Below are 13,327 nucleotides of genomic sequence, written 5' to 3'. Positions count from 1 at the left end.
AGAAAGCACCGCCAGGCAGAGCTGGGGGAAGAAGGCGGGTGGCCATGCCTGCAGCAGAAGGGGCTGCCACTGGTCACCAGGAGTTTTAAACCTGTGGGGCTTTCTCCAACTTGGCCCCTCACACTTCAAGCCTAAAATTCAGTCCCAGCTGGACAAGTCAGTCAAGCCCGGGTTGTGAAAGAGCCAGACAGGAGGAGGGCATGCTGGAAGCAACATGCTGGAACTGAACATACCTCCCCCATGGACATAGCTCTGGCCAATGAGCCAGGCTACACGCCTGAGGTGACTCGAGTGTGTGCCAGCACTGGGAAAGCTGCTCCACCCCTCCTCAGCTGTAGGTGACTGGCTGGCACCTTCAGCATCCCCATGCTGCCAACATGCTATAGAGGGGACAGCTCACTTGGACACCCACAAAGGGTGAAGGGCAGCAAGTGGGAGCAACACGGAGACACCACTCAATGGGGAATTCACTCTCCCAGTCTGGTTCCATGTTTCCAAACTAACCAAGAGCACCAGCACACCAGAGAGAAGCAGCATCCACAAAGCCACTGCTCATGCCTCGGGACAGCTTTCCAGTTGGAAAAGACCTTTAATCAAGTCCTGTTGGCTGGTGTGGGATAACAGGTGGCCACGTGCACTGCTGGCTGCAAAGCACACCCTGAAGCTGAGCCCTGGGCACAAGCCATCCTTGTCTGAGAAGCCACAGCCCTGGCACCGGAAGACCAGTAGCCTCCAGCACCCCGGGAGAAGTGAAGTAATTCTCCCCCATCAGCCCCATCTGCCCGTTATACATTTCTGCCACTTATGAAATATTTCCAACTGCCAGCATCTCTCCCCATCCTCCCTGGGCCATGATGGATGAACACATTGCCAGGACTCAGGCTGGCACCACGCAGTGCTCTGCAAGGGGCTATGGCCACCAAAGAGCCTGAGCTTTTACAAAGCCTGACCCCCTTGGACCCTCCAATATGAGCGCAGCAGGGCTGGGAAACACAGCGGTGAGAATTTGGGTTTATTTCCATGGGATGTTTTGAACTCTGGGCACTCAAGGGAGATTTGCAGCCCGGCTGCAGCCAGTTCTCAGCGGGATGCTGGGCACAGCACAGAGCAGGAGCTGCAGCCGCCCTTGGCCAGGAACACAATCACCTCTTCCCCAGTCCGGCCCGCAGTGCCTCACAGGCAGCCAACTGGGACAACAGTCCACACCACAAACAGCTGGATAAACGCTTACGTCCTCCCCAGCAGGGAGGGAGGGAGGAAAGCAGGGAAGGTCCAAGCACAGTGAGTACCTTCCCACCACCAGCAGGACGGACACCACACAGCTGCCTGTGCTTACCGCTATCGGTGCATCCCTTATCCTCTCCCTGCACAAGCAGCAGATTCCCAGGAAAGACTTTCCGGGCTCCCCCTCCAGCAGCACACACCTCCCCATCTCTGCCCCGTGCAGCTCGGTGAGGCACAGCCGCAGCAATTCCGCATGCACACATTTATGGCTGCAAACAGCTGCGAGCTGGAGTGCTGACAGTGTAAATCTTTGCCACCTCCTCCCCTGCCTGCCGGGGCAGCTCCAGTGACACCAGAGGCACCGGAGCCGCTTTGACTCTGTGCCATGCACGAGACACCAGCGATACGAGCCCCTGAACATGCCGGGCTGAAACCAAAGCTCCGGGATCAGATGTGCCTGGACTCCAGCGGTGGCTGGTCCCTATCCCTGTCCCCAGCAGCCACAAGCTGCTGTCACAACCCACCACTCTCCGCGCCAAAAACCGCCCCAAAAGCCGTATTTACGCCCCATGCCACGGGACTGGCAGTAGCTTCAAAGCCCTAATTTACAGCCTCAATTCTCTGCATCCCCTGAAAGCCTTCGATCCCATCCCTGGGATCCAGAACAGCCAGGGCAATTTAACTCCCCATTTAATCTTCTAAGGGCCCTGGTGAGCTCGGAGACAGCATCCTCAGGCGGGGGGTCCACACTCCCAGACTCTGCTGGCTTGAACAGCACCGCGCCGCTTTCCTTCAGCTGCAAAAATCACTACCTTAAAAGCCAAGGCGAATTCTCCCTCCAGCTCAGCACATCCCTCTATTGTTTCTTTTAATTTTATTTTATTCCACGTGGGAATCTGTGTCCAGGCTGCTTTATTTTTAAGTGGCTCTTGCTCAATATTTACTATCGCTCGCAGCTGCGTCAGCGCAGGAACACTGTGCGCTCGCGCCAGCTTTCCGACCAGCCCTCCCGCAGCCATTCCCCCCGTGCCCGTGCCATGCCATGATTCTCCTGCCGTGTCACCCTCCTGGTGAACCACCAGCCCCCCACAGCCACAGGATACTGAAGGGCAGGGTGTCAGCACAGGGCATGGGAGGGTTTCCTGCTTCCATGGAAATAAATAACATCAGGGTGAGCTCTGCCGCTCACCTCCTCACCCAGGAGCTGGAACAGCCCCAACAGCCTGGAGATGGCAGGGGAGGAGAAAATGGGAAGTGGCTCAAGGGACTGGTGCTCATGCCTGGTTCTGCTCCAATGTCCGGGAGACTTAGTTTCCACCATGCAACCAACTAAAGGCAATCCAAGGTATGCCAATGCCTCAGGAAAAGGACACCAACAGGACACTCTGAAGATCCCCCAAAAGGTCACCCACCATCTCCCCATTAACAGCATCTCCATGGGGACAGCAAGAAGCCACCCAGGTGGGGACACAAATCACTCTGGCAAAGTGAAGGTGGCCTTTCCTCACACTGGAGGGGTCAGGATGGAAACCATCCCAGTGAGATTCTCGACATGATGTGCAGCCAGTCCACCCAGCCTGAAACACGAGGTCTGGGAAGCAGCGATCTGGTCCCACGCTAATCCTGACACTCAAACCAGTGTCAACAATCCTGGGTCACTGCCAGCTGCTACAGCAGAAGCCTCTCCCACATGCCCCCAGCCTGAAATCCCCCACCACATCGGATGTCTCTCCTTTTCCACTGGCATAATTAAACCTGACACCCCAACAGGGGTCCACCAAAACCTCCAGGTCCTCACTACACAACCACACAGCTCTCCTTAAACAGAAAGGAGTGACACCATGGAGTCTTCAGCAGCACATTTACTCAAATGCCGTATGGAAATTGAAAAAAATAATAATTTTAACTCTCAAACTGATTAGCAGAATCCCCAGGAATGCAGAACCTGGCTGCTAGATTGCAGCCTTGCCTTTCTCCTGATTTTCTAGGACAGCATGAAAATGCCTTTGCTCTGGTTCATCCTTCCATCACATTGAAGATTCTTTACCCACTGGTGTCCAGCACAGGGGCCCTAAGGCTGACTCTGCTCCTGGCACTGGATGCACACTTTTATTACAGGTGCTCCCCCCTCCTTCCTAAGCACAGAAATTTAACCCATCCCATTTTCATTTTTTTTTTTTATCACCCAAACTCAGTGCAGAAGATGATACAAACAAGTGAGCCCCCCCTCCCTGAGCCCTGCCCGCTTATTTAACCAGGCACCACCCACGCACTGTCCGTGCCTTCATTAGAAAAGAGCTTGTTACCCTTCCCTGCCAGAGCCAGGCAAGCTTCAGGAGCTCGGTGGGGGAGGTTATTGTGGGATGGCACCAGCGCTGGTCCCCACATCACCTGCACCGAGTGCCTGCCAGAAGCAATTAAATCAGCCTTCAAAGAGAGATCCCAGCTTTCCCAGCACCATTAGCCGTGCCCTGGAGGGAACACGGTCTATTTTCAGCCACAATGACTTAAGATCAGGTCACTAGCAGGTTAAATGGGACTGTGCAGCATCATCTCCCTGCCCTCCCATTGAGAAATTAAACTGCTGTGTGATGGGCAGCACCAGCCCTGGACACACACCAGGTGCCCACGGAAAGGTAAATGCCACCTGCCTGCTCCTCTCCTCTGCTTCCCATCACTGGCCACAGACACCCACTGCTGCCCTACCTCTGCCTGGGGTGGTGAGAGGGGGTTCACAGCAGGATCCCCCCTGGGTTCCTCCCTGCCTGTCCTCCTGCCCAGCACAGCGACAGCTCACAGCCAGAACAGTCCCACCACACCCAAGGTCAGGAGTGCTGGAAGGAGCCTCAGCACCCTCCATCCTGCAAACCCAGGCCAGTGCTGCTCATCTCACCCCTTCCTCCCCGTGGCCCAACTGCAAGTCCCCAAGCTGGGGACTTCACCAGGGTTCCACCAGGGTTTCACCACAGCCACCAGCGAGGTGGCATCTCCCTGCAGCAGCTCCATCTGCTCCGCTGGTGGATCCCACCACCGAAACCCAACCAGCCACCCCACCACGAACATCTGGTGGGGAGGTGGCAGCTGGATGTGGGTTTGTTTTGCCTCCCAGGCTCCTGCCAGGCGCAGTCAGCACGAGCCGGGATGACTCAAAGCCCGGGAGACGCAGCCTCCGCCGCTGCTTATTTTAAACCCTCTCGTCTGCAAAGCGGCTGCTGCGGCTCAGCACCTCTCGGGGTGCTTGGCAAAGGGGGTGGCACTGCGAGGCAAAACTGAGGCACAGCCCCACAATCAGACCTGGGCACCACATCACCACTGCCTGTGTGCTCAGCAGTCGCTGAGCTCAACACAGGGGGCCAGCAGCAAGAGGGGATCAGCTCCGAGAAACAGCCCAGGGCTGCAGCAAGGACATTGCCAATGACCCAAACGAACTCATCAGCTCTGGCTTCGTGATTCCCCTTGGATACAAGCCTAGCCAGGACACAGTGAGTGCATGGTAAAGCTGGATGCTCCCAGATCAGGATGTGCTGCTCTGTGTGCCACAGGAGTGAATGCATCCCTCTCCCAAAGCCCAGCACTTACTTAAACAGCACCTGCAGGGACTGAAACCACCCTGGGAAAAATTCAGCGACGGGCTGCAGGTATTTGGGGGTGGAAGAAAGGGATCCACACACAGATCACAATCTCGTAATAATCTTTTCCTTGGGAAACCAGGCTCAAAATCTCAGCCTCTGCCAAGCTTCTCCTCTTGACCCCACACTCAGCTTTTTCCCTTCCAGATGCTCCTGCCCTTCCCACACTCTCTTGAACATTGGGCCATGTCACCTTTTCTGCACCAAAAAAGCAGTGAACCATGAAGCAAAGGTGTATCTGTGGCCAGCAATCGCCCAGGACCCCACACCTCCCCACTGCTGATAACGGGAGATAAATGCATGGGCAAATATTATGGCAGTGTGGTTTAATTCCTGATGAATTATGCAAATCTGCATTCAAATTGAAGTGAAGCCCTTGGGCTCTTGACAAATTGCCAAGCTGGCCCCGATGACACCAGGCAAGGAAGGCCAGCCCTCCATCAGGTGAGGCACTACATGGATGCCCTATATATGCACATACACACACGTATGTGCTTGCACATGTCAACCAGGGAGACCAAGGAGTACCTGCAAAAATGGTCCAAGAGTGACTTTTGCACTTCTCCCTCCTCCCAGCTGCATTTAGTGTATCCAAAGAAGGCCACCAAGCTTTTGTGTCCTCTACAAGATGGAAGCAGCTTGGGATGATGGCGAGATTCAAAGCAGGACAGATAAAATCCACCATGTCCAGGGGACAGGAGAGGAAAGCCTGAAACACTTGTGCCAATATGACTGTCAGCCTTGAAGCCAAGGAAAGGAAGATGTGTCCACAAAATAGTCACAGAGAGGACTCATCTGATGAAAGTCGGAATTTCCGATCCCACACAAACCCCGAACATCCATTAAAAGTAGCAGAAGAATTACTGCTTTGTGTCACTAATCTCATTAGGGAGAAAGCCCTGCTGCAGCTCGGGATTGCAAAGGGAAACCCCGGCACGCCGCACACTCCAGGAGCCTGGCACAGCGTGCCCTGCCCACCCGAGCGGAGCCGGGCTCCACAGGCACCCGGCAAGGCGCCTGCACCCTTCCTTACTCACCCGCCCGGGTCTCTCCTCTCTGGAGCACTGCCTGCCTGGCTTGTGTGTGACACGGCGTGTGGGATGTCCCCACGCCCAGCAAAGCAGGACACAAACACCGGGATGACACACACTGCCTGGCGATAACACGGGAGCTGCTTCATCCACACACACGCTGCCTGCGAGCAGCACGCAGCCCAACCCCTCCAAAACCCTTCCTCCCCAGCACAATGGCCACTGCTGTTAATATTTTAAATATTTTTTTTAATTAAAAGCAATTAAACCAAATGTGTTAAAAGCATATTCAAGTCACAGGGAATTCTGCTGAGAAGGGATGGGGGCATGAAGGGAATGAGGGGCAATACATCCAACTACCGAAGGGATGTTGGTCTTTGCTGGCAGGGATGCATCAGGATAAGATGGATGGAGGCAGAAGCAGCAGCAACCTTTGCAGAAGTTGCCGGGGATACAGCTCCAGAGAGACAGAGCTGAGTGCCTTAAAATTTCTGTTATTCCTCTAAAAAGACATAATCCCTCCTGAATACTGCTCCTTCCCTTGCTCCAAGCCCACCATGTTTGGCTTGCCTGCCTGCATCCAGCTCCCTCAAAATGGCTCTTTGGCCACTGCTACGCCGGCAATAAAATTTATTCCCAAGGTCACTTCAATCCTTTTGCCACTATTTCAATCTGGCTGGATTTAAACAAAACCCAGCTTCAGACACACTGAACCCCCCCTGCTCAACCCCTCCTTTCTGCCCATCACTTCCCTGATTTAGCGCTGCCAAACTCTCAACTACCTTTCGCTTCCCATAACCGTCAGCAGCAACAGCTGGAGAGGAAAACGGGAGCATATTGTGCACCCAGCAGTTGATCCTGGCGGCGTGGGGAGCGAGCCCAACTGTCACTGCCGCACCGGGGGCTCCTGCCACGCGGCCCCAGCCAGCGCCCACCGTGGGGACCGAGCTAAAGGGGCTGCGTGGTTGCCGTCCCCCTGGTGTTTAAGAGCTGGGGAGAAGCAAACAATAAGCAAAGCAAATAAACAACAGAGAGGGACGGTAGCGGTGGGTGAGTGGCGATGCCTGCAGACATCCAGCTGTGGCATCCCGGAGCGAAGCCAGCCAGAGACACAGGGATGGGAGGAAACCGCCAAATCCTGGTGGCGAGGGTGAGGCAGCCACACCGGAGCGGTCCCCTCCCAAACTTTGGATTTCAAAGAGCATCCCCAGCTGGAAAAGCCAGCGAGAGGCTCTGCAGCTGGACACGGCACTGCTCCCTCACCACGGCTCCAGCGGGCAGGGAGCTCAGGGCTCAGCTCCTCCATCATGCCTGTATTTTCAGGTTGTTCAGGGCGCAGCGTGCTCTCCGTTTCAGCAGCGAGGCTGAACAAAGCACTCCCTTGTCCTCGGCACCTTGAGCAGGCGATGCTGGATCGCGTTACCTAACCCAGACCAACATCTCCTCGTCCCGGCACGGCAGCTTTCGTGTCAGCACATGCCAGGCTGGCCCCGATTCCCTGCACCACCTCCTGCCTGGAGCTTTAACTGGACCAGTTTAGTACACGGTGAAAACACACGGGGCCTTGTTTGGACTCGTCGGGCGCTAACCCCAGCTCGGGGAGGTGATCCGACACCCTCGCGCCGGTCGCAGCCGCGGCCGAACCGCGAGGCGCTCACCTGGCAGGCTGCCATAATGACGTTAATTCCCATTAACAATGTTCATTTCCATATTCATCAGAAGATGGTGAAATGACAAGATGGGGGATTATTTACTATATAATTATAAACTAATTTCAGCTTTACCCTGGGTTATCCTAGGAAGGAGATCTAAAATTTCCCTTACGAAAGCCCTGCTCTGCTAACCGCGTCTGCAGTGAGATTAATTCCCAGCGATTTCCATTTCTCCAACAGCTGTTCTGCTGGGAAAGAGCAGGAGCTTGTCCCCAACACCAGGGACCTGCCCAGTGCCCCGTGCCACCCCCGGCTAGGATTTCTAGTGCCGGCTCTTCCTCCAGATCAGATTTTCTCTGGCACACCATCAGTCAGGGATGGGACCCGTGGTTTTCCAACCCTACCAAGGAGACTCTGTACAGGGTAGGAGGCAAGGCTTGCTCCAAGTGGGAGAAAGGCTGCTAGAAACCACACTAATAAATGACACCAGCCTTGTGTTACCAGAGGCAGGGACAGACTCCTGCCCATTCACCTGGGAAGGTGTTGGAAATCCTCACACTGCAGAGGATCCCACAGGACCTTGCTCCGAGCAAGTTTACATCACCACATTGGCCCTTGGGCTCTTGTCCACATTCTGAGCCCAACATCCCTACCAGCTACCACTGCTTGGGATGGGCACTTCAATGGAGCGTGCAGCACAGGCTGGACATTCCTTCCCACTGCTCCTGAAGGATGGAAATGCAACCCCACAGCCCACCAGGACCTTGGGAAAAATCACTGGGACATCAGAGAAACACAGCAGCTCAGGGTGGGAGACTCCCAAAAATGCACAAATCCACCACCATTTCAGCCCAAACACCGCTCCTGCCTGCCTCACAGCCTACGAGTTGGCCGCCAGCCCGAGGGAGCTGCAGGGACATCACTCCATGGCCGAGCACTTCCTCCACCCCCGGGGATGCCGGGTGTGAAGAGCGGAGTGTGACGGGACCCAGCACAACATCACTGCCCAGCACCACCTCCCCGAGCCCCACCGGGACAGGCACACTCCCTGCTCTGCCTGAAAACAGGTCTCAAAAAGCATCTCGTTTCACCAGGGCCCCAAGGGAGGGGAGGCATCCTCCCAGGCAGGTCTGCGGGCTGGCCGCATTCCTCCCGGTGTTACACCGAGCCCCTGCCCCAAGGAACCCCCTGCACCACCCCTTGGGCAGGCAGGGAGGGGGAACCACGATTTCAAGGGCCATTAAACACCGATGGTATTTTCCTTGCAGCATCAAAACAGGACCAAAAAGAGCTGTGCCAAACCAGAGGCAAAATCCCGCCGTGGGTCCGGGAGCCATCCCGCTCAGAGAAACACGGAGCAGCGGGGTAAGGATTGCTCCAGTGACCAATCCACGCTATCCCAGCCTCTCTATCAGCAAAGCAAGTTTAGCATGGATGCAGTTTGATGAGTGAATTGTGCTTCCACTGGCATTGCCGACAGCAAGGCCTCCTGCAAAATCTGCGGGCTCAGCAGAAGCACCATTTTGCCATTATAAGGATGGCTACAGCGGGATTTTGCTGGCACAGCAGCGCTGTCCTGGGGGATGGAAGGGTATTTTTATTTATTTTCCTATTCTCCTACCTGGCCCAGCTGTCTGGAAAACTTCTCCCTGGGCACAGCAGGCCTGGAAGCAAGGACGGTCTCCAATCTGCCTTAAATCCCTGCATTTGAATGCACTTGCTAATGTGAAGTAGAAAAGCAGGGAAACCAAAATCTCTCCCCTCTGTCTGCCCGCTTTCCGTCCAGCCACTGCTTTGGAGCTGGATTTAGTCAGCCCTGCTCATAGTGGTGTGTCCCTTTTCCTGAGCACTGAAAAGTGTTTTTGAAGCATACTTCAATGGAAGAGACTGAGCATCCTTTTATACAAACACAGATCTGTTCCTGCAGCCCCCCCACTCAAGAAAAGATGCCTCAGCACAGAGCGAAAAGCACATTTTTATTAATTACTATTAATATTATTTTAAACTCTGAGAGTCTTTTTTTGGGTATGGGTGATCCTTGCTCACACACAGCCCCGCTGCTGCCTGGCAGGGACACGGTACCAGAGCAGCCCTTCACAATTGTGTCCAAGGGAGCCTTTTCCACCTTCCCCAAAACACAGAGCCTGCCAAGAACAACACGCTCCTCCGGGATGGAGCACAGACCAGGACCCAAAGACAGTGGCATAGGGAAGGAACAAAACGATAAACCTCCCTATTTTGAGCTGCTGCAGAGCAGAGCGAGCCCTTGCTTTAATGGACTCGGCTACCTCATTCCATCAATTGCAGCCTTTTTTTAAGCCTTCCAGCAAGCTCCAGGCATGAAATTCCAATGCAAACAGTCCCTTTCCTCCGCTATCCCTCTGCAAAGCCCATCGGGGGAGCACCCCCTGCCCTCCTCGGGGATGGGGAGATGGCGATGCTCAACAGTACAGGGGGGACAGGGAACGGCATCCCCGGCTCAGCTCCCGCCTTGGCCTCCAGCTCACTCCTCCCTCCTTGCGCTTCCAACAAAGGGGCTTCTGTGCCTGTGTCCCCCCCGCCCGCACGGCAGCGGGACATGGAGCAGAAATCCCCACCATGGAGCAGGAATCCCCCCGGGAGGAGCCGAGGGTCCAGGGGTCACTGGACACAGCCCAGGCGCCCGTGCTTTGGCGCTGGGGCAGAGCCCGGCTGCCGGAATGAGCAGAAGGTACGGGAAAAACAAGGAGTCGGTGCCGGCCATAACTGGATTCTCAAATATGGCCAATCGTGCTATTTTTACAGGGGCGTATTTATTTTCGGAGGACGCTGGGACGGATTCAAGAGTCTCTTTCTTCAGCCCGGCGGTATTTAAGGATCGGTTTGAACTGGCTCTATTTAAAGGCTTCGCCTCCTGCCCACTTTTCTTAACCCCTTGCACAAGCCTTTGCGTTCCACCCCTCCTAAAAACAAAACAAACCCCCCAAAAAACACAACAACAACAAAAAAACCCACCAAAACCACACACCAACAGCACTGCGAACGCAAACCTACAAAGGGCCCCTCGGTAGCAGGAAGCAATCATCATTTCAGGCGATATTGTTAAAGCCGTAAAAAAACAACAACAACAAAAAAATATCCCTGCCTATCCCGCTGCTGTGGTTTAATGGGAGTTTCAGCTGTTAATTGTACAGATCTTTTTAATGGAGTTTAGCCTGACTGGGAATTGCCGTGACAAAGCCGAGCTTTGCGAGGATCGTGCCGGGGAGTGGACGGGGAGACCGGGCACCACTGAGGTGCAGGGACAGGGGATTTCAAGCAATTCCCAGGAAAAGGAAAATAAAAATAATTTTAAAAATAAAATAAGAACGCGGTAAGAAAGAATTGGAGGTATCATACACCCCACTCCCTCTGTGAGGGGACCCAAATCTGAGGCTTTCTCCCAGTGTGGTAGGAAAGCTTCCAGACGGCATCACGGAGCTTGGTCAGCTTGGAGAGACCAGAGCTCTGTGCCTCCCTCCTGACCTGCCTGGATTTCAGAAAAGGAAACTTTGGGAGGGGAAATAAAACTTAAAAAAAAAAAAAAAAAGAAAAAAATTACCCAATAAAAAATAAGAATAATTTAAAAAATACCAAGAACCCCCACTCAGATTGGCTTGAGATTGTCCAGATGAATTTTTGCAAAGATCATATTCTGCTGCAGTAGGAGGTGGAGGAGAGGGGGAAAAAAATAACCGGGGGGGAAAAAAAAGGAGGGAAAAAAAAGACAAAAGGTAAGGAAAAAATAAGGTGTTTGCCCATGTGCTTGGCTTCATAGCCCCGCTCGCTTTACACCTCTCCTCTTAGCACCTGGGAAATTGGCACTGCCACCTAGTCTAAAACTAATAAATCTTTTTCCCTCGATTCAGGCTGCTTCCTTCTCTGCAGATGTTGGCAATCAGGTTTGCAAATTTCAAAGTCATTCATCCCGGGCGGCTGGGAGAAAAGCAGGTTTATTATTGCAAAACCTGTCACCCTCCCAACGCCTAAAGTAAACTCCGAGTCACCTCTCCACGCCCAGGGGAAAGAAAGCGGAAAAAAAAAATTAAAATAGAGCCAGGGAGGGAAATCAAACGGTCAGAAATCCCTTGTGTCCTCCTACAGGACCGTGGGCAGGAGAGTGCGGCAGCGTCCTCCCAGCAGCGCCGGACTCTGCGAGCCGCTGGGAAAGGGAGCTCGGAAAAGGGGAAAAAAATGAAAAGCCTCCAAAATCCAGAAGTAATTTAAACAAATAAATTAAAAACTGACTGTGGGGAAAAAATAAACTGCTTATATTTCAGCGTCTACTCTTTTTTTTTTTTTTTATATAATGGATATGCAGCCGTGGGGCTGCCCGAGGATGAAATGCGTCGAGAAGGGGGAAAAAATTTAAAAATTCAAGGAGGGAGCAGTCACTGTACACTGCATGCAAGCTTTGTTCGCGGGTTTAAAAAATAAGAATTGCGGAGAAAAAAAAAAAAAAAAAAAAAAAGGAAAAAAAACATCAAAACCAGCGGTGCCGGCAGCGCTACCCGGGGGCAGCGGGACCTCAGCGGGGCTCGGGCTGCACCGGGCAAGAAATCACCAAAAGAGCCCATTTCACCCCTTTTTCCCAGCCCAGGGATGTTTTATTTGGCTGTTCGGGAAGCGCAGCACCGGGCAGCGCAGTCCCGTCCTCCGCAACCCGATCTGCGCCTCTCCCAGCTTTCCCGAAAATCGGATTTATTCCCCGGATTTATTCCGCAGCCGCCGCGGCGGGGATTTTCCTCAGTGCCAACAAAACCGTACGATGCAAGAGGGGAAAGGGGGTACTTCTATCGGATAGGCGCGATTTTTTCCCTGTATTCCCCTATTTTTTACTCCATTCCCTTATTTCTCCACCATCACCCTATTTGTTTTCGTACTTCTCCCCCATTCCCCTATTTTTTTTTTCGCCAAATCAAAACCACGCGAAGCAGAAAACACTTGGGCAAAACAAGCAAAAAAGCACCGAGCGTATAAATATAGAATTATCACGACGATGTTTATATTTTTTTTGGGGGGGGGGGTGGTGGGGTGGGGGGGGTGTAAAGCCCGATCCCGAGTTTGCCGCGGAGGGAAGGCAGGGAAGGCGCGGGGGTTCCGCGGAGCCTTACCCGGGTGGGAGTGGAGGCTGATGCCCGATGCGAGGAATTTTCCGGGCTGGAGGGCGGCGGGGAGCCCGGCAGCCATGGGCCCGGCGGCGGGGGCCAGGCGGCCGGCGGCTCCCAGGCGGTGGCTCTCCATGGCCAGCCCGGAGAGCAGCGGAGGGGGGCCGTGCACCGAGCGGGGGGGCCCGAAATCTCGGCCATCCATCATCCACTCGCCGGCTTCACGGAGTCTCCCGGATCGCTGTCGATGCCCGCCACCGCCTTCCCGCCCCCCCCCCCCCCCCGCCCCCCACCCCCCTTCTCCTCCTCCCCCAAAAAATCAGATGGTTTTCAAAAATAAGGCGTCCAAGCGTCCCATGGCGCGGTGCAGGGAGCCAGCCCCGGCGCGGCGGTCTCGGCGCTGCCTGCAAAGGAGAAAAAGAAGGGGGAGGTGCGGTGAGACGACATGCCCCGATACCCCCCTGCTCACAGCCACCCCCAAAAATACCCCCCCAAACCCACCCGCACCTTCCCGGAGTGGAGGGTTGAGAACGGGGAAGAAGCGGGGAGAAAAAAATTTAAAAATCTAAGGAAAACTTGTGGCAAAAGGCAGGGACAAAAAACAAAAAACCCCCTAAGTATTTAAAAATAGTATTTGAAGAATTTAAACTTTTTTTCCCAAGAGT

General features: G+C 54.1%; 1 protein-coding gene across 4 annotated transcripts in view; it reads right to left on the bottom strand.

Annotated features, from left to right (window-relative positions):
* Positions 1–12,934, bottom strand: part of TNRC18 (trinucleotide repeat containing 18) — a 54,959-nt gene extending 42,025 nt beyond the window's left edge. For all 4 annotated transcript variants that reach the window (XM_071443907.1, XM_071443910.1, XM_071443908.1 and 1 more), the window contains exon 1: positions 12,669–12,934. In XM_071443907.1, coding sequence (XP_071300008.1) covers positions 12,669–12,870 — 202 coding nt within the window. In that variant the 5' untranslated portion in view covers positions 12,871–12,934. The remainder of the gene's footprint in view (positions 1–12,668) is intronic.
* Between the last annotated feature and the right edge of the window lie 393 nt (positions 12,935–13,327).

The sequence above is a fragment of the Agelaius tricolor genome, unplaced genomic scaffold (genome assembly GCF_023055355.1).
Source record: "Agelaius tricolor isolate 1412-34295 unplaced genomic scaffold, bAgeTri1.0.p SCAF_19, whole genome shotgun sequence".
Classification (NCBI taxonomy): Eukaryota; Metazoa; Chordata; class Aves; order Passeriformes; family Icteridae; genus Agelaius; species Agelaius tricolor.
Note: the sequence above shows the minus strand (reverse complement) of the source record. Positions and strands in the feature narration are given on the sequence as shown.